We start from the raw sequence: 20,398 nt of genomic DNA, 5'->3' as shown, positions 1-20,398 counted from the left end.
AAACCAGGCATCACTGAACTTGTGAATATGGGTTTTATGGACATCAAATAAGACAGCCCACAAAGCTAATGTTAGCTCCCATTTTATTGATGAGAAAATTTAGACTGAGAGCATTTAAATAACAGCTGATAAGTAGAATTGAGATTTGAACTCAAGTCTGACTAAAGTTATTGATTTTCCTCCTGTAACAAGCTGCCTTGAAGATCTCAAGAGGTCCTTGAGTCCATAGCATTCACAACAGGAGAACATTGCCCTGTGAGAGGAGTCATGAAACACTACTAATTAATTATTTCAGATGAATGAAGCCTTATCTGGTCTCATCTGATACCCTAACCCTGCCATTATGGGAGTCCGGAGAGATTAAGTGATTTTACAAGGTCAAATGATTATTATGTGGCAGAGCTGGGAGGCCTCACTGAGCAGTGCACAGGGCACTGAGACGGAAGGGAGAAGAGTTTCCAGCCTGATTCTCACTAAGCGTGTGCTCTGGGAAATCCTGAAACTTCTCTGGACTTCAGTTTCTTTGTCTGCAAAGCAGACCATCTCAGGTGATGCTTAAATGAGGATTCAGACAATAAACACACCACATAATTTCCAGGAGATTTATTTTGCACCTCTATAATATAACTATTTCTGTAGTTACGATTCTAAAGCGAGAGACAGACACAGAGAGGGAGAGAGACAGAGGTCAGAGGTCACTAACGTGCCCCACCCCCTCCACCACCACTATTAGGCCAGACTGGGCCCACCCAGAGTAAGCAATCCTGGGCAGCCAATGCCAAGACCTTTCTCTGAGTTCCACCTTGGTTCTCCCTGGCAGCCTTGGAGTGAGAGTCTGTATTCGTCAGCTACTGCCCCAGAAATGATGCATCACACATTACCTCAAAACTCATGGATTTGCAGTTCAGCTCTATTCCTGTGTCCAAAGCAAATCACATGGCCAAGTCCGATATCAAGGTTGGTGTGTGTGTGTGTGTGTGGCGGGGCGGGGGCGGGTGACGGGGCGGGGGAGAGTATACAGTTCTGATTCAGGGAAGAAAACAAAAGTTTTACCAGTTCAAGTCTTCCCGTGCTTCAATGCATGTCTGTGGTTTATTCCTAGCTATGTAGTTGAGACAATGTGACTATAGCCCCAGTGAAAAGATATTGACTATCATTTAATCTGCATATTTAGGGACTTCCTGAGATTTCAAGTTGTTGCAGTTCTAAAGGATCCTTGACTCATCCAAAGGCAGAGAAAACAAGACCTCAGCCTTGCACCTGAAAGAAAGAACGAGCTCCGGGTAACTAATTGCTCTGGGAAAACCCAAGGCACTGATTTGCAGCTGACACAGGTGAGAACCTTGGGTGTGAATAAATTCCAGTGAGCTCTTACTTGTTAGTTCTTGACAAGAAAGAAACTGAGCTAGAACAGCAATGATGAATCCCACCTGTTAAGCTTCTGTTTTCTCCCCTGAGTAACTGGCCGAGTATTAGGCCAGATAGGGAAGGAATCTGATCAGGAATAGAAATTTATCAGATTCTCCACAACTAAGTCAGAACCTTCCAGAACCTCTCATACACAGCAGTCCTAGGCACCTACATCTGAAAGCAAGGGCTAAATACCTGTTATTCTAAATAGTTCAAGAGCTTTGACACTGAAACAAAAAACAGATAAAATACAGTTGATCCTTGTACAACACAGATTTGAACTGTGAGGGTCCACTTAGATGTGGATTTTTTTCCATAGTAAATACTACAGTACTACATGATTTCAGGTTGGTTGAAAATGTGGATGCAGAATCTAGGATACAAAGGAACCGTGGATGTTGAGGAACTCTGTACTTGGAGGGCCGACTCTAAGTTATACGTGGATTTCCCACTGTAGTGAGAGCTGGCTCCCCTAACCCCCGGAGGTTGTTCAAGGCTCACTGTATCGCTATTCCATAATACTCTGTTTCACTAAAAAGCATCTCATTTGGGAAATCATCTTTCTTCATCCCACTCTTTTGGGAAAGGACTGATTTTGCCTTAGTTTTTGTTGAGAGAACTGAAAACATAGATACATCTTAGAAGCTGTCAGAATTGCAATCCAGACCTGTTATTTCCCTGGTGTCCAGTTTCCCAGTGAAACACCTTGCCTAATACCAGAGTTCCCGTCCTGAGGCTACCTTTAAAGAATAGCTCTGTGGGAAAGAGTTGGATACTCTGCATCCCCTCCTCTTTCACCAAAGGGACAGAGATTCTGAGCGTTTCCAGCCACTTCCGGCAGCATCTCTCGGCCTTTAAAAAAAAAAAAAAGGCCCTGCTTTGTGAAATATGGCAGAGTATGAGTGTGAACTGGAAAGGGCCTGCCAGCAGTTTTCCTTCAAGAACTGCTCCCTTGTGGAACCCGTTGTTCCCTCAGAAATTGTAATCTATCGCCACCTGGCGGTCCCTCCGTCGTCGTGTTTTAAATAGGGAGAACCGGGCGTCTTAAGATGTGCCCCAATACAAATTACTCTGTCCTCTTTGATTAATTTCTTTAATATTAGAATATTTTCATCTTCTGAATAGCAAGGGGGAAGGGACCATATGACGATTATCTGAGGAACTCAGCGATGTTCTTTAGAAGACAAGGTTGTAATTTCCGGAGTCCTCTCCGGCGGCGTTCTGGCTGGAATTCTCCCTCTCTCGCCACACTTTTTTTTTTTTTTTTTTTTTTTTTTTTTTTTTTTTTTTTTTTTGCAGTACGCGGGCCTCTCACTGCTGTGGCCTCTCCCATGGCTCACGGGCCCAGCCGCTCTGCAAATGTGGGATCTTCCCAGACCGGGGCACGAACCCGTGTCCCTTAGCATTGGCAGGTGGACTCTCAATCACTGCGCCACCAAGGAAGCCCCTCTCGCCACACTTTTAACCCTTTCCCGTCTTCCAGGAGTGAGTGTGATGTCGTCTGTTGCGGGTAGGGGTGTTGATTTAGCTATGGTTCCCAAAGAAAGTCCAGAATGATTTGGGGAACTATCTTTAAAGTACACAAACACACCGAATAGACCTTCGCTTCCACTTACGAAAAGCCGAGTGTACGGTTAACGCTGCCCACAGCCCTCGTCTCGGAAGACAGACGTTTAAAAGGTGAGCACTGCCATTTTATTCCCCTCTTTTTTGGTCGTAAATTAGATGCTTAAAATAGACCTTAACGAGCAGGCTGAAATGAACCAATACTGTGGCTCTAAATTACCTTTCCTGGAGGCTAAAAATGCTAAATGCGTAAAAAAAAAAAAAAAAAAGATTGACGTTACATATTTACTCACCTTGACGCGGACCATATTTTACGCATAAAAAATCTCCCCCGCAGCCCATTTGGGTGCCCCTTCCACTCCTTACTCCACCCACTCGCTTTTTTTCCTTTGACGAAAGCCTCGGCTCCAAATCCAAATCCACTTGGAATATCTTTAAACCTCCCGGGGAAAGGGCATTGTGGGCGGAGGGTCTTATTCCCAAGTCCCAGCCATCCTTGACCTAAAGGAAGGTTGTCCTCGGAAGACATAATCGAGTAGCCCGGGCTGCAGGCAGGCAAAACCTCCACGCCCGGCAGAGAGAGGCCAGAGGAGTCGCCCTCGCCCCCTCCTCCTTCTGCCTCTGGGCATCTTCCCATTTCTTCAAAGCGCTAAACCTTCGATCAAATGCAAACGAAACAGCTGGGCGGATACCACTCCCTTCCGGGCCACCCCTCACCACCGGCAAGAGTCCCTAGAGAGGATATCTTTTTTCCACCCCCATTATCCAAAGCATCTTCCCCGAGGAGTCATAAAAGATAAAAAGAAGAGTGGAAAAATACAAAAATATAGATCCCCCAATATTCTGAAGAGCCAAAAGACAACCACAACGACCCTGCTTGCAAATTCTTACCGGAGAGGCAAGAATGGGGCGACATACTCCACCACCACCGCGGCCCAACAAGGGAAACAAAACCCAGCAGTTACTGCGGGGAGGCGGATGGGGAGAGCGGGGCGGGTTTCCTAAATGCTGGAGACCTAAGCGGACTAACCGGAGGCTTAAGCGACCAAACCGTGGGCTCTGTCCTTGGTGCTGAAAGAGCCGCGCCCTAAGTCCGAACTCGCTGTGCTGAAACTGTGGAATTCCAGGCCCTCGGTTCCTTACCATCTCCGCTGAGCCCAAGAGTCTGGGTTGGAATGAGAGATAATTGGAAACTAAATCAAAGCCATGAAGTCCCCAACTCTGTTACTCTTCCCGCCTAACTGGAATGTTCATGAGTGCAGGGATAATATAAGTTGCTGGACAGTGTAAGCTCCATGAGAACAGCGCCTGGCACAAAGTAGGTGATTAATAAACATCCGTTTAATTACTAATATTTAATTAAACATTTTAAAATTAAGGACGAGTAAGAGCCTTCATTCCTCCCTTCCCCCTACATAAAGGAGAAAGGGAGGGATGTCCTTCAGCTGGACGGACTCAGCTTTAATTTGAGACACACAGTCTTGTAGATTTCTTTCTCCGGCGAGATTATTTTATTGGCTAAAACGTTAGGGGTGAGCGTTTTGGACATCGGGGTCAGAAGAGGGAGTGGGTGGAAATTTCTCAGTCTGATGCCACAGGTGAAGGTAAACGAATCTTCCTTTCTGGGGAATCTCGGATCTTAGGAGAAGGCGGAGGAGACTGAAGGTGAGCGGGCGCCTTCCTGGTACGGCACACCCTGAGAGGAGCCGGGATTTGTTGCCTCCTCCCGCCGGCCTCCTTGCCCCAGGGCGTCTTGAATGATCGAGCACTAGCACCGGACTCCCTGATTGGTGCAACCATTTCTTTTAGGGAGGCTCGAGGAAGGGGTGTGGGTGGAATTCCGAGCCTAGTCTCGTAGTAAACCGCGCATTCCAAGCGTGGCAGAGAAGCTGCGCGGTGCGCGGTTTGAAGGGTTGTTTCCTGCGCGGAGTGGGCACGCCCACCCTGCCCAGTCCTGAGCTCTGGCGACCGGTGCTGCGGTTACCCACGTCCGCCGTTCGGGATGCTTTTCCGTCCTTAAAAAGTGCCCGAGTTCTTACTGTAAGATGGAAGAGAGGGCAACAGTATTTCCTTTAGTATCAAGGGCAACGCGGTTATTTCAAACCTCACAACGAGATCCCTCGTACTAATCGAACTCCGTCTTCTCAGGGCTGAATCTTCGATCTCCCTTAGGGAATATTCAGTGCTTTGTAAGCTTTTCGGCATCCCCACTGTGTCATGGTGAAAGGCAATAAGACATTCAGAGAGAAGGGACGGGACTCCGGTGGGCCAGCAAGGCCGCAGACGTGTTCATATATAACCCCTGCCTGCTGCACCGCAACAGGGAAAGGAAAAAAAAAAAAAATCACTGCGAAAACGAGTAAAGGAATCACTGGTTACACGGTGTCACCCAGACCCAAAGATCAACTTTGTTTTGCCCCCAAGAAAAAGAAACTAAGGTAGAGGAAAGAGGAGAACATAAATTAGAGACGAGGGTGCCTGAGGAATGGCTTGAAAAGGCCAGAGAATAAACAGCCCCGCCAGCCGGTCTAGTTGTTGGCTCTGGCGCACGAGGAAAGACCCGGCCAGCATAGGGCCTCTCGGTCTCTGGCCGCCTAGCGCCATCTGGTGGAAACTTTTCCGTGAACGTCTTTTTACCGTGAGGGGCTTTCCGAACGAGGCAGTTCGTTAAATACGTTTAAATATTGCAAAAGAAGAATCCTTTAAAAGCATGAAATCGAAGGGGGAGTGGAGGGGAGTGGGCCTAGGCAGAGAGGGCCGGTCTGCTCCCCCCACCCCACCCCCAGGACACCTCTATGCTCGGGTTCCCCTTGTGTGTGGAGCGGCACTCGTGCGTGTTATTAACCTTCAGATAAGATCAATCAGGAGGACTCCTTTCCCCATCACCAAGGGAACCAAAGCTAGGAGGGAGCGCACAGTGGGTTGGAAATCGGACCCTTTTCTCTGCGGAGGCAGTGGGTAGCTGTGCTCAGATGAAGTACCTGGGGAGGCTCCGAGCTGGATGAGGACACTGAAGTGAATAGGAGATGGAGTCCTCTGGGGTCTGAGTGTTCCCCCCTCGTCTCTGCCTCCTTTGCTTTCACGACAATCCTGGCTCAGTAGAGAGCCAGCAAGGGCACGACCCAGAACGCGGTTTCGCTCAAGGAGGCATCGTGGGGTCGTAGAGCTGGAGGAACCGCGGGGAGAGCAATTGAGGCAAAGACACTGCTCTTGTCTTCTCGAAGATACGGTAGTGGGGGAGAAGAAAGGGAGGGAGAAGCGCTCAGCGAGGCAGAATTCTTCATAGAAATTCTCTCTTGCCTCGCCTTACCCGACACTCTGCCTATTTCAAAAAAATAGAGCGTGTTGAGAACGGTCTGGATTACTCATAGGGCTCTTTCTTTCTTTTTCTTTCTTTCTCTTGCTTTCTTTCTCTTTCTTCCTTCCTTTCTTTTTTTTTTTTTCCGGGCGCAAACCCGTGATCTGGATTTATAATCGCCCTATAAAGCTCCAGAGGCGGTCAGGCACCTGCAAGGAGCCCCACCGCTCTGCCGAGCTGCCCCCGCAAGCAGCGGCCTCGTGATTCCCCTGCTGAGCCGGTCCCCGCCTCCCCACTCTGCCTCCGCCTCCCCCGAAGCCAAGAAGCCGCCTCTTCGGATTGCTCTCTTCTCTTCCTGGAGCTCCCGTGCGGGACGGTGCTAGCGAAACAGAGGCGGCAGCTGGAGGTGACGCCGGGCAGATTACGCCTGTGGCAGAGCCGGGCCGAGCCGGGAGGATTGCTGGGCGCTACGCAGAAGAGCGACCGGAGCGCCCGGCTTGCTGGCTCCCAACCTAGGTGGGTAAGCGCGCGACCGCCTGTACCTTCCCAGTGCCCAGCCGCGACTGTTAGCTGGGTCCTCTTCACCCGCGGTTTCTTGACCAATCCCCACCCCAGTGTCTGCCATCTACCCTCCCGAGCCGAGTGCGTCCCACCCGCCCCAATCCTGGCTCTCCGTTCCTGCGCGGCGCAGAGACCTCAGCCTTCGCAATCATCCTATCCATCAGCGAGATTCATGCCCCGGGGACGCACAGAGTCTGAGGCTCGCGCAGAAGTGGAGCGAGAGCGATTTTCCCCTCCGCTTCCCGGCTGCGAGCGCCGGTCTCACCAACGGGCTCCTGGCCAGCAGCAGCTGAAGGCGCGATTCAGAGCGGTAACCTGTTACTTCCCCAGAAGCCCCGGCCTCCCCGCTGCCTGCTCTGCTGTGCGAGTGCGCGCGCGGAGCTAGATGCGGAGTCCTATGCAGGGTGTGGAGGCCGTGGCCGGCGGGCGCTACTCTGCAGGCTCTTAGATGTACCCAGATTCGCCCGCACTCTCTGTCCCCTGGCCTTCGGAAGCCATCGCACCAGCGCCGAGCGCGGAGCAGGGGCGCCGCGCACCTATCCTTGTCTGCCGCCTCCCGCGCGCTGGGCGCAAGTTCGTTTCCCCGGTGACGTTCCCCTTTCTTGCCTCTCTCACCCTCTCCGGGTCTGTACAGCGAGAAATCCGGGGACCTCAGAGAGTTGGGTGGAGAGGAAATACAGAAACAAGGATGGAGCCCCGTTCTTGGCTTCGAGATGACTCAAAGCGGGTGGGGCGAGAGGGAGACAAGCGAGGTTCCGACTCGCTGCTTTCTGGCTATCTGGACTACAAGGTGACTGTATTTCTACCCCAGCCAAGTCCGAGGGAGAACGTAAAGACATGGACCCTTCTTTCCCTCTCACCTTGTCTCACCAAAGTCCCCGGTCCCCGGAGCAGTTAGCCTCCTTCTTTCCAGGGAATCAGCCAGACACAACAAGGGGAACCAGACACCGAACCAGACGTGCCCGCCCCGTGCGCCCTCCTCCTCCCAACACCCGCCTGCCCGCCCGCCCGCCGGCTGCTGAGAGCCCAATAGTGCTTATCGCGGCTAGGCTGGAAAACCGCGCACTGAGCCTCCCTAGCCCTCCTAGCCCAGTCCCCCGCACCCGCAAGACCTGCACTGGCCTTGGGCTCCTCTAGTCTCAACGCTGCGCTCCAGGTCGCCCCGCCGCGCCGCAAGACTGGAGAGCCGCCCCGGGCTATGTTGCGGGAGCCCGAGTCCCCAGCTCGCGCGCACGTCTCTTCCTCCTCGCGTCCCCAGCCCGGCGCACCCCGACCCAGCCCGCTGGCTGCCGTTCCTCTAGCCTCTCTCTCCCGAGCCTGGACTTCAGCGGGAGCGTCCGCGCCCCCGACCGCTCAATCGTCTCCCGCGCGCCGGACCCCTGAATCCCTCCCCGTACAGCTCTCGCTTCTCTTTGCAGCCTGTTCCTAAGCCCGGCCGGCCGAGGACCCCGGACAGCAGAGGACAGGGGACAACCGAGCAGATGGCGTCTTCGACCCCTTCTTCGTCCGCAACCTCCTCGAACGCGGGAGCGGACCCCAATACTACCAACCTGCGCCCCACAAGTAGGTCCTGCTCCAGTTTCCTATCAAATGGACTGCGGGGAAGATGGGGGCGCTGGGACGTGAGGAGGCTGCGCTGGCTGAAAGGCAAGGGGGAGCGCGGAGATGATGGAGGCTAGAAAGAAATGGGGCCCTGACCCAGGTCCCGACCAAAGGTCGTTCGACTGCCAGGGATGCTAGGCGATTCCAGGGCGCTAAGGTAGTGGGAACCACGCAGGGCCGGAGCGGCGACGAGAGGCTTCGCTTGGAGGCTTCGCTGCGGGGGAAGGACGCGCGGCGAGAGTGTTGTTTTTGTTGTGTTGTGTGTGGTTTCTTTGCTAGGTGGGACGACGGGGGTCAGCGCAAGGGGCGGTGTGAGGAGCTGGGAGTCTCAGCGGGAATAGAGAGTCTTCTGTCTTCGGCTTTCGTTGAGCCGAAATCTGACCCCTCCCCCCCCTCCTTTGCCCCTGCGTTGTGCTCGAAGTCTGTAATCAGCGGAAATTTCGACGTTAATTGCAGCTTTTAGAAAACTCGGGGTCCCTAATTGCTCCAAATTTGCGTCGAGCTATTGACGAGTGAGGAAGAAGCCAGGGGCGAGAAAAGAGCATAAAATGGTTTGAGATTAAGCCTCGACATTTTAGACAATTAATTACATTTCAGAGACCAAAAAAAAAAAAAAAAAGCGGGCAGCATCCTGAGTGACAAGAAGTGGGGAACCAGGAAGAGTCCAGAAGGTTTGCCAGGGCGGGAGGAGAGAGCAGCCCTCTCTTTTCTCCAGGGCAGGAGACCTGTCAGCAATGAACACCTCTCGAAGAGAGATGAAGAAAAGGGGAACCAGATAAAAGCGGCTGGGGAGATGTATGCTTCCCCAGCCCTAGCTCCGTGCGACTCCTCAACCCATTTCCAGAATCTGTCTTTAATTCGGATTGATTTCCAGCATCTTTGTAAAGATGTGGAGATGAGGGAATTGTTTTCCTTTTCCCACTTTGGATGAATGCCCTCCCTCCAAATCCATGAGCTCCAGATAGTAACGGCCCCAGAATTTCTATATAAAAGGGCTTAGGGATGGCATTGTGGTTAGAAGGAGGCTCATTGCTTCGCTTTTATAGCACTTTCTATAAGCTTGAGAAAACATCAGTTGTTCCCATCAACGAAGGTTGGCGCGGGGGGTGGGGGGTATCGGGTAAGCCCTCTATCCAACCCCTAGGTGCTGCCCTTGGCTTCCCGGCTGGAGGCCTTCTCTTAAATTCTTAGGCGGCGTTCCAGTTCCCTTTGCAGCTCCCTCTCCCCGCCCCCGAGGCAAGCTACAATTACCCACACAACAAAGAGGGGCTCAGGAGAGCCGCCAGCCTTGGTGGCGCGAGAGCCGGGCACTGGCTACCAGAGCTGGTCGGAACAGGCCAAGAGAAACGGGAGGCCTGCGCGCCTTTGTCTGTTGCTCTGGCCCCGATGGATTTCTTTTCCAGTTCTCTCCACATTTCCTGCCCCTTTCTTTGCTGTCTGGCAGGGGTGGGCGGCCGTTGTGTTCACCCACCCTCGAGTCCTGCACCCCTACTGCGCCCCTACTTCCCAGAGGCAGCCAGCAGCGGAGTTCATGTGCCCAACCGCGGGTCCCAGACCCAGCAGAGGAGCTGACCCGAGTTCGCTCACGGCCGGGCGCGCCCGGAATTTGCCAGGGCGGAGGGAAGATAGCCGAGAACTGGGCCCAGGAAGAGCATGCAGCACCTGTCCTGAGAACGCCGCCGCCGGCCCCGACAGCCCAGCCGCCGTCAGCATTCTAGGCTGTGTGCGCACGCCTGGCTCTCCACCCATCCTTGCCCTCCTTTGCAGACACATCCTCGCCCGCCCAGCTGGCTCTGCTTCTCTGCCCCGCCAGGGTCTCCTGGGAGGTGGCGTTGCTCAATTCGCACAACCTTACTCGACCTCTTGCTCCGGCGATGCCTCCTCCTTGTTCTCAGCCACTCGGTCTTCCCTACTCTGGCTACGTCAAAGGATCTCTCTCACTTCCTCTTCCCATCTCTCTTTCCCTTTCTTTCACTGCAATCCCCAACTCTAAAAGGCAGTGCCATGGGTCTGAACTCCAACGCCACAGCTGAGTGACCTTGGAAAACTCTCCTAGCCTCTCTGAGCTTCAGTGTTTTTATTTGTAAAGTGAGTCTTAGATTAACACTCCTCTTGCTTCATAGGGTTATGAGGATTAGGTGAGATGGCGTTTAAAATGAAAGCACTCTATCGGATGAAAATAGCTCTTTACCTGCCAGGCATTTTTATTAGGGTTTAGCTTTCGCACCGATTTACTACTGTCTGTTGCAGGAACTCCATCTGTGACACGCTCTCTCTTTGACGTCGGGCTAGTTCTTCTCCCCTCTGGGGCTCTGTTGTGCCTCGGGTTTAATGGATGTCACTCTCCTTATCGCAGCAAACACTCGCGCCCGGCTGAAGGCACCGGCCCGGATGGGGTGGGGGATGGGAGTGATTGGAGGCGCCTTGCTATGAGGAATCCGAGGGGAATTTCAGGCTAGGCCCACTACACCGGCTCGCATGCAGGCTCTGCAGGCACCCCCGTGCTTCTGGCTGGAAGTTGAACCCCGAGGGCAGGATAGACACTGAGGAGTTTGAGAACACGGCAGCGCCTGAATCCGCGATTCAGACCTGGAGAAAAAGTGTCTGATTCCCTTCGCCTTCGCCTGCTCCAGATCCGAGACGTCCGAGGGAAGGGTTAATGAGGGGCAGGTTGGGAAGAGGGGGCAGGGGATGAGACCCGAGGCACACTATTGTCTTGCCGACTCCCCGGTCCCACTGAAGAGCGGCCATGCCAGCCCGACCATCTAGTCAAATACTATTTTTCACCCAATTAATTCCTGAACTCTTCCGCGACCCCATTTCATGCCAGTTTATTTTAAGCTGCCACTCGGCTGGAGACCCGCCAAGAAATTATGAGACGTGTTGGTCCCAGATGTCTCTGTGTTCCCTTTCCCAACAGCTGTGGTCGCCCTTCGAGTCTGCGGGGCGGAGACCAAGGGACAGGGCCTGCGAGTGGGTGTTGGGCTACTCGAGGAGCCGGGCCTGGCCCTTTGCACCTGCGGTCAGCCCTGTCCCACTCCGACCCCGCCTCGGCGGCTACCTCATCGTGGTCGCTGGGGAGGCCGGGCGGGGCGCTGGGTGCGTGGCCTCTCAGAGACACTGTTTTGTACCTGAGGTCGGAGCAGGAAGGGACTGTGGTGGGGTCTCGGGGGGCACGAGTCTCCCCGTCGGCCCAAAGATCTGGCTCTTAGCTCCTTTCGGGAAAGAGCTTTTTAATGAGGCACACTGGCGAAGACCTGCCCCTACCCTCCCCAGAAAACCTTTGCCCTCGACCGGGTGCCGGACTGTCCGAGCCTCACTGATCGCACGTCTCTTGGTTTCTAGCGTATGACACCTGGTGCGGCGTGGCCCATGGATGCACCAGAAAACTGGGGCTGAAGATCTGTGGTAAGTGAAAGGGCCGGCTGGGGCCCCAAAGGGGCTGCGAGGCGAGCGGGCTTTACGGGTTTGGGAGAGTGGGACGTACGCGGAAGGGAATCCTGGCTCTTGGGTCTGTTTTCTAGTGTCTAGAGCCCCTACGCCCGGCAGAGACGCTCCTCTACTGGCCTTGACCTTCCTCTGCCCTCTCCTGACGTGCCCCCGAGGGACCTTTTCCGATGGGGGGCCCTGGGCTACTTGAGACCTCGGGGCTCCCCTAGCTGGGCGCGAGCACAGCGCCTCCGCGCGACGGCCCCGCTCATCTTGCCCGGCGCTTTGGCTGTCCTGACCCATGTGCTCGGCCTACGCGACGCGAAGGCGGCATAAAAAGGTCCGGGTTTACTGGAGAGCAGGCCCAAGGCAAGACATCCGCCTTAGACGGTAGCTGACGCATCGTATTCCTTCCCTCTCCACCATCGCGCGTTCAAAGTGGCTTCCTTGGCTGGATATTTTTGCCCGAGATGTCAAAACGGATTCAGATTTCGTTCTTTAAGGCCTTGGAGGCCAAGAGAAAGGATTCCCTGCAGCCCTCGGTGGCCTGCCTGGAGGAGGTGCGGGCGGTGCAAGCTAGAGGGTTTGCGGAGCTTGCCCTTGAAGGAGAGGAGGGAAGGGAAAGGGGGCAGAGGGGGCGTGGGGCTGCAAGACGGAAAGGGGGTATCGGGCACGATTTGCTAGAGAGGAAGGAAAATAGATCTGGGAGCTGGACGGGAGAAAGAACTGCTCTCCGGAGACGTAAGGATCTAAAATGAAAACGCCCAAGGGGTGTAATTTTTTTTTTTTTAAGGAAAAAGGGAGATTTGTTCGAAGGGACACAGCTGAGTGGCTCCGGCTGAACAATGAGAACTTGCTTTCCTTGCTACATTTCACCGTCTAAAATTTCTAGCCTTATCGGGCCAGAAAATACGGACGTCCTCGGTCAGGGGGTGGAGAGGCGGGGTAAGATTAACGAGGGGCTTATTAAAAGGCCATCCGTCAGCTGCTGCGCGCTGGAGATAGTGGCGGCGCAGGCGTAGGCACGCACGCTCAGCCCCGGGAGCGCCCGAGAGTGGGCCGGCGAGCCGGTGGTCTCCGGGCCTGATCTTCCCAGCTGCCCTGCATTCCGGGGCCCCAGGGAGGCGAGAGTTTGTGGCCGGAGCGAGAGGAGTTACTTAGCAGCTTTTGGGAGACACCCTCCCTTCCCCGCCTTGCGGCGCGGCGTCCTCCCTGCGTTTCTGGGGCTCTGTCCCTGATACCAGAAGCAGCTTTACGGTGAGGAAGGGTTGCTCGACTCCAGGACCTAGCCGTTTTGCAGGGAAAGCCCAGCCCTGCGGCGGGGAGGCCCCGGCGTTTGGCCCTCTCCCCAGCACGCTAGGCCCGCGGGGCGAGGCCTGGGCCGCGTCCCCGCGCGGGGGCAGCTGGCGGCAGCCGAGCTTTGTTCTATAAATAGCCCCCTTCTCCCGCCGCCATTCTCGGCTTAATGGGCCGTTTCGCGCCAGGTCCCTTCGGCGGCCGCGGCGCTCGACTTCAGCAGCCGTCATTGTCATGCAGCCGGGCAAGCAGAACTGAGCGAGCCCTGGGCGCCCTCCACGGTCGAGGACAGGGTTGGGGGAGGCTTGGGGTGAGGGCTGCTTTCCTCGCGGTCCTAGGCCTGCCTAGCCAGCGGCCTTCATCCATCCCCATCCCCGCTTCCCGGCCTCGGCCCTGGGCGGTGCCCCCTGCTGCCCCGACTGCAGACCCTCAGGGTCTGAGGAGAAGAGAAGGTCTAAACGCCGCTTCGGGGACACACCCGAAGGGACCCGAAAAGGTAAAGGGGCAGGAGCATCCCTGGGTCCGGGAATAGATGTCCAGGCACAGGGGTACGGGAATTGGGGAATAGAGGTTTGCATCACCTTCCCCTGAGGGAGAGCTTTTGGGCATTTGGGGGCTACCATCCTCAGGGAGTTTCTTCTCTGTTTTTACCCACCTCCCCAACATTAATTTCAGGAAAGTTGAAACCCCTGTGACAGGAGAGGGCTGGTAGTGTGTTGAGGGGAAATTGCCTTCTGCTAATGCACATGCTTTGGGGGCCACAGGTTAGGAGGATTTACAGTAGGTTTGATTCTGAAAGGAAACAAAACAACAGGAGGATTTGTTTTCCATACTTTGCGCCAGCTCTGGCTTTCCATTTTAGTCTAGTTACCGGAGGCAAAGTGCAGTCTTTGGTTTTGACTTTAATCCACAGACCCCTCCCCTCCTCCACACACAGATTCCCCCACTCCCTTCATCCCAGACCTTCACAGGCTTGAAAGGTGCCCTCTTGACCTGACACTCCAGGTTGGTTTGGCCTTTCACCTTAAGAGAGTTGAGGGACTAATGGTCATCTTCTCACTTCAAGATCCATTGCCCTGGGAGACCCATCCATTGCCCTTGCCAAGATTCCACCCCACCTCCTCTCCTACCCCCTCTCCTACCCCCTCTCCTGGATCCCCCCCGCCTCCCCCCACCCCGCAGGAAGACAAAGCTGCAAGGAAGGCCCCTGGTCTCGCCAGTGGAACCCTTAGCTCCGGAGGCAGAATCCCGTGGGAAAGCAGTCAGCCAGAAGAAACCCAGGGTCTTGCCAAGAGGTCGAGAGCCGGGTGGCCACAGCCATGATAGCATGACCGAAATCGAAGGGGACGCAGGGAGCCCTAAGTTCTGGGCTCTGCTAACTTCCCAGTGTGCCCTTGGGCCTCAGTCACTTCTCTATTCAGAGGTCCCAGACTGGCTGCCAGTTACAGACCCTGAGCTGTTTTATTTAACCCATGCAGTGTGTGTGTTTGTGTGTGTGTTTAATTTTGTGTCAGTCACCAACTTTTAAATATACATTTCAAATATTCTGTATATATTATGGCTCTCTTGAAATTAAAAAAAAAAAGTTTGAGGTGGGGGAGAGATCTGGCAGGGTACTTATAGCCCAGAAAAATCAGGAAAAGAGCCCCTTCCTCTAGGGAGATGCAACTCCATGCTACAGCTTAGTGAGAGACAGCAAGGGGGTTGGGCTTCAAGCCTCACTTGCGCCCTTGGCCAGGTGCCCTTATGCCAGGCTCAGTTTGAAACCCCACTTGGAAACAACCAGCTTGAACCAGGTGCTCTAATTCCTCACACCTCCCCCGCCTCACGGGGCTGATTAGGCCTTTGAGTTTGGGGGCAGCTGTGAGGACCAGCAGCAGGATCGCCCCTCGGCTCATAGGTGGAAGCTAGCCAGGGTGCTACGACCGGGCCGCCAAAGCTTACCGCAGCTTCGGCTCCCCTCCGCTTGCCTCTTTGCCTCTTAAGAATGTTCAGCTAAGTTACCTTAAACTAGGTCCTTATAGCTGAGGTATAGAGCAAAAGGTATAGATTGCTGGTATACAATCTGCTTTAGTCTCAGGGACCTCTGCTTCCAGGACCCCTTGCTAGCCAGGGAGGTCATCAAAACACTGACCTCAGTGTCATCCACCACCTCATTATCCTTGGAGAAGCATACGAACTTCCAGAGCCTCTCAGAGCCCAGAGAGGTCCAGCTCCTTGACCTTATTTTTGAGGCTCCCAATATTTTAGAAAACAAATACCTTCCAAAAAAGTGATATTCCAAAAATAATATCCATTAAGTGTTTATATTAGCAAATTAATGGTTTTTAACACAAATTATAATGCAATATAAGTGTGCTTTGCATAGGATAATTATAAGATGTATAGAAAACACTAATTCCTTGTGCACTCCAGGAAGTGTGGTCCAGGAATGGGATGCAGGTTTAAAGTGTCGTAATTGGCATCTTTCATTCCTATCAGGACACCTCTGGGAGTGCCTGTGAGAAGAACTCCTTTGGAGATAATATCCAAAGCCCAAATGCGGGTCCTAGGTCCTTTCCCACCTAGGAAAGGAGTTGCTAAGGGGTTTCAAGGCAGAGACTTTCCCAGGGAGTGAGTCAAAACCAACCAGAGGTCAGAGACCTAAAGAGCAGGAGTTCAGCTAGGCAAGACCTCACCTCCATTAGGGCACGTGGACTTGGTCTTTTCAGCCTGCCTGAAACAAATTCCACTGCTGCCTGTTTGGGTGGAGGGGGGCAGCCTCACTCAGGAGCCAGGTGATCCTGCATCCCTCTGGCAAATGAGTGCCAGCTTCTCATTTTGGACTCTGGGGATTTGGAGGAGGAATTCAGAAAGTAGGGGCAGAGGTGACGGGGAGGATGCACCCCCCCCATCTTTATATCCAAGTGTGGAGCTCTGTTATAGTGTATTTCCCCCCTTCTGATGTCCTTTAGAGCTTTAGTGATAAGTTTTAAAGGTGCTGGGAACAATGAAAGGCCTGGTGCCTCTGCCTTCCTATTCTTCCCTCCAAAAATAGACCCTGCTTCTGTGTGTGGGAGGATTCTAATCACTGCAACTTTCCCCCTGCATCCCTCCTTCCTCCACCCCTCACCACTGAATTGCAGTCCTGGGGAAGTAAAGCTGAATTCCCCAGATTAACTTGCCTCTCATCCAACCTCCCGGGACTTTCCTCCAAGCCTGCCTTGTGACGTATGTGACTCCCCAAGGATCTTGGTATCTACAAATACAGCTTTGGGGTCACCAAGAAGCTTAGAACTTTCTTCCTCTTTTCAGGGTGTTGCATTTCAGACTAAGATTGAGGCTGAATTGGAGGAGATGCTAAGGGAAGGAGCAGGTCTGCAGGTCCCGAGCCCCAGAAGGGACGGGTGGAGGTACTGAGAGAGGAAGTGTGCTCCTGGTAGGCAGAGCCTCAGCCTGCTTCTGGGTTTGCCACTGGTAGTGTTTGCACTGCTCACCTCAGGCAGGAGAGATTTCCACTCCTTCTGAGGGGCAGGGGGGAGGTGCTTTGACTCCCACCCTGGGCTCAGAGTTCACCTCTGGGGAGTTCATGGATGGCTGTCTAGCTTTATTACATTGTTGGTCACCACCTGCCAGTCTGCAAGCTCCTGGAGAAGAGGGGATCTGTCTCATTTATCTTTATCTGTCCCTGGTCCTAAAGGCTTAGTAAAGTCCTTTTCCACAGTAGGTGCTCACTAAGTATTTATGGAATTAAATGTCACCACACATAACATTTTAGGCTTTCTTGTCTCTTTCTCCAATACCTTTATTTAAGGAGAGGGGGTGGTACAGGGAGAGCTGCCCTTCCGTTTTGGGTCAGAAAAATTAAACTTACATTCAACCCTGGTAGCATTTACCTGGTGTCCAAGGAAAGCATCTTCCCCAATCCTCAGTGCTGGTCCTCACCCCTCCTCCCTCTGGTTGCACAGCCCATAAACCCAGAGCAGGCAGCATCCTCTCCGTTTGTGTCCCTTCCCTTAAAACCCCATCCTGGGGCTGGTTACTGGAGTGGAAGCTGTCCAATTGACTTAATTCTGCGTTCACTGTCATGTTCAGAGAGGAGAATGGGCTTCACTTACTGTTTTTCTCTCTTGCATGACTGGGTCTGTGCCACTGACGACGCTTAGCACTGCCCCCTCCCCGCCTGGAGGAGAGCAGTGCCGGAGCCCTTACGTATAAAACAGACACTCAGCTTCTATTCAGGAAAAGTGAGAACCCTGCTTGGAGAGTCGACCTGGGTCAGCAGCTGACCCTCCGAGGCTGGGAGTTTTTGGTGCCCTTCCTCTGACCCAGCTTCTTGTGCGACAGGCTTCTTGCAAAGGACCAACAGCCTGGAAGAGAAGAGCAGGCTTGTGAGCGCCTTCAAGGAGAGGCAGTCCTCCAAGAATCTGCTTTCCTGTGAAAACAGCGACAGGGATGGCCGCTTCCAGCGCACAGAGACCGACTTCTCCAACCTGTTTGCTCGAGGTAGTCCCCACCCCCAGCCCCAGTGCTGTCCAGTAGGTTGCTTATTGGAGTTTCTTTACTTTTTCCTGAAATCTTGCTTCTTTTACAAAAAAAAGTCATTATTCTCTCTGAACCATCATGAAACTGCTTTCCCAACATTTGAATATAATATACTCCCTCCTTCCCTATTGCCCAGGTATCCATCATTTGAAAGCTGGATGAGGGCAATCAGTTAAACAGCCAACTCTAAAGATACTTGCAGGGACAAATACACAGTCATAGAATCTCAGAATCCAAAGAAATCTTTCATATAAGAAAATCCAGCTATTCCCTCCATAGCATTTATCCTCCAAGGGTGGTGCCCACAACAACAAAATCACCCTGTGGGGAGCTGTGTAGCTGGGCCTCATGACCAAGTGCTGTCCTGAAGGTCATTTTCCTTTTGAAGGTCTTTCACTCATTACCACTGCCCCTACAGCAGTGGTCTCAGGAGGTGCTTTCCTAGTCTTTCCCGACCAGCTCAAAGGTAAACCCACCTCCCTCCCCCTTCCGTGAACTCCCCACAAGCCATGGAGGCCAAACCAGAACAGTATACAAGATTCACTAAACCTTGGAGAGATAATCCAAAGAATAGACACAGAGCATCATATACAGCCAGTCTGTTCTTGAGCTATGGCTGACAAATTCAGTTGGGGCCCCCTACAGCTTTCCCCCCCGGCTACCCCCCAGCCTGACTCTACCTAACAGAGGCCGGAACCCAGAGTCACCTTCTGGCATCCCAGAGGCCAAGCCCTAAAAGATAAGGTCAAGAGAGGGGCAGGAGTTCCCTCTCCCACCTTCCTGAGCCCCACTTTCCAGTTCTAGTTTTCTGTCCAAGGACAACATGAAGAACCATCCTCTTCGGTGTGACCTCAGCCTCTACCCACAGAAGCCTCACCCGCCACCAGCAACAGATCAAGCACATCATAACACCAAACCGAAAGCCCAGTATCTGAGCCAGATGTACAGAAGCACACCTGGTACTAGGGGAGCAAGACAGATGCCCTATCCATCACACTCCTGACGGGTGCCCAAATGGATAGCTGCAGTTGCAGGCTGCTCGTGGCTTCTCAAAGCATTTCATTTGTGAGCAGCCTAACTATCAGAAACTCTGTGAACCCCCAGAAAATATATGCAGCACTTCTGTGTATACGCCAATGTACATTGTTCTGGGGAGATGGTACATCAGATTCTCAATGCATGCATATCCTGGAAGAAAATCAGTCCTATAAAGATAACGGATATTAGGGATTTCTAAGCTGACTGAGGAAATCCGGATACGAGTCAGGTGATAACCACTCATGGGCTTCCCACCCCCCAGATCTGCTTCCGGCCAAGAATGGGGAGGAGCAAACTGTCCAGTTCCTGCTGGAGGTGGTAGACATACTCCTCAACTACGTCCGCAAGACGTTCGATCGCTCCACCAAGGTGCTGGACTTCCACCACCCCCACCAGCTGCTGGAAGGCATGGAGGGCTTCAACCTGGAACTCTCTGACCACCCTGAGTCCCTGGAGCAGATCCTGGTTGACTGCAGAGACACCCTGAAATATGGCGTCCGTACAGGTAAGGGTGAGAGCCAGGTGGACACACAGTGGCAACCTTGGCCTGTGTCAGACCTTTGCCAGTTGCCAGGATGTCAAAGTCATGTTGAAGGAGAAACACAAACCCAGGTGAAGGAAGGCAGCAAAGCGCTCCATGACCTCAGAATCACCAGACACAGTGACAAAATCCCATCATTATTTATTGTAAAAATATATTTAAAAGATACAGATACATGGTGCTGTGTCAAGTTCTGTATCAAGAGGTTTAATTCTTGGTTTGAGGCTATTCACAACCTAAAGAGAGCAGAATGATCCATTCTCTACTTCTTTTCTTGCTTCCATTTTCACGCCTACTTCATTCTGATAAATCCAACCCTTGCCTGTCCCTGAAACTGGGGAGAATTGGGTCCATTTCCTTTTCTTTCTGTACTAGTTTCCTAGGGCTGCCACAGCAGATTACCACAAACTGGGTGACTTAAGACAACAGAAATTTATCATCTCACAGTTCAAAAGGCTAAAAGTTCAAAATCAAGGTGTCTGCAGGGCCATGCTGTCTCTGAAGACTCTTGGGAAGGAGCCATCCTTGCCTCTTCTAGGTTCTGATGGTTGTGGGAATTCCTTGGCATTCCTTGGCTTGTAGATGCATCCCTCCAATCTTTGCCTTCATCTTCACATGCCATTTTCCAAGAGTCTGTGTCCAGGTTTCTCTCTTCTTTGGATTAGTGCCTACCCTAATCCAGTATGGCCTCATCTTAACTTGTTTACATCCACAAAGACCCTATTTCCAAATAAAGTCACAGGAATCAGGGGTTAACACTTGAACATATCTCTTACAGGACACAATTCAACCCACCACACCCTCTATTTGCTGGCCCAAAAGCCACACACTTACACACCCTTTGCATTCTACTCCATTCTCTGGAGTTCAGGTATCCTGTGGCACCAAATCCTATCTCCAACAGGGAGCCCTGGAGGACGCCCTCTTGCCTCCTTTCCATGTTATAGGAACTCTCTCTACTCAGCAATCCTGGCCAAGTGGTTACTCTCCAGTTGCCTCAAGTTGAAGGACTTTTGGGACCCCTGTCTGGCTCTTTCTAAGCCTAGGAATCAAGCAGTGGTTTCTTCTCCCTACTGTCTTCCCCCACTGCAGCCTGGCTCTCCTGAGCTCTTGGGCAGACTGATGTACAGGAA

General features: G+C 52.9%; 1 protein-coding gene across 2 annotated transcripts in view; it reads left to right on the top strand.

Annotated features, from left to right (window-relative positions):
* Positions 1 to 8,316: 8,316 nt before the first annotated feature.
* Positions 8,317 to 20,398, top strand: part of GAD1 (glutamate decarboxylase 1) — a gene marked incomplete at both ends in the record, with an annotated part of 38,885 nt that continues 26,803 nt past the window's right edge. For both annotated transcript variants that reach the window (XM_081242781.1, XM_081242782.1), the window contains 4 exons: positions 8,317 to 8,398; positions 11,783 to 11,845; positions 17,489 to 17,647; positions 18,987 to 19,229. In XM_081242781.1, the coding sequence (XP_081098907.1) occupies positions 8,317 to 8,398; positions 11,783 to 11,845; positions 17,489 to 17,647; positions 18,987 to 19,229 (547 nt within the window). The remainder of the gene's footprint in view (positions 8,399 to 11,782; positions 11,846 to 17,488; positions 17,648 to 18,986; positions 19,230 to 20,398) is intronic.

This window comes from Mesoplodon bidens, assembly GCF_964165515.1.
Source record: "Mesoplodon bidens genome assembly, chromosome: 8".
NCBI classification, from domain to species: Eukaryota; Metazoa; Chordata; class Mammalia; order Artiodactyla; family Ziphiidae; genus Mesoplodon; species Mesoplodon bidens.
The sequence above is the reverse complement of the archived record's forward strand: the minus strand, read 5'-3'. Positions and strand labels throughout refer to the sequence as shown.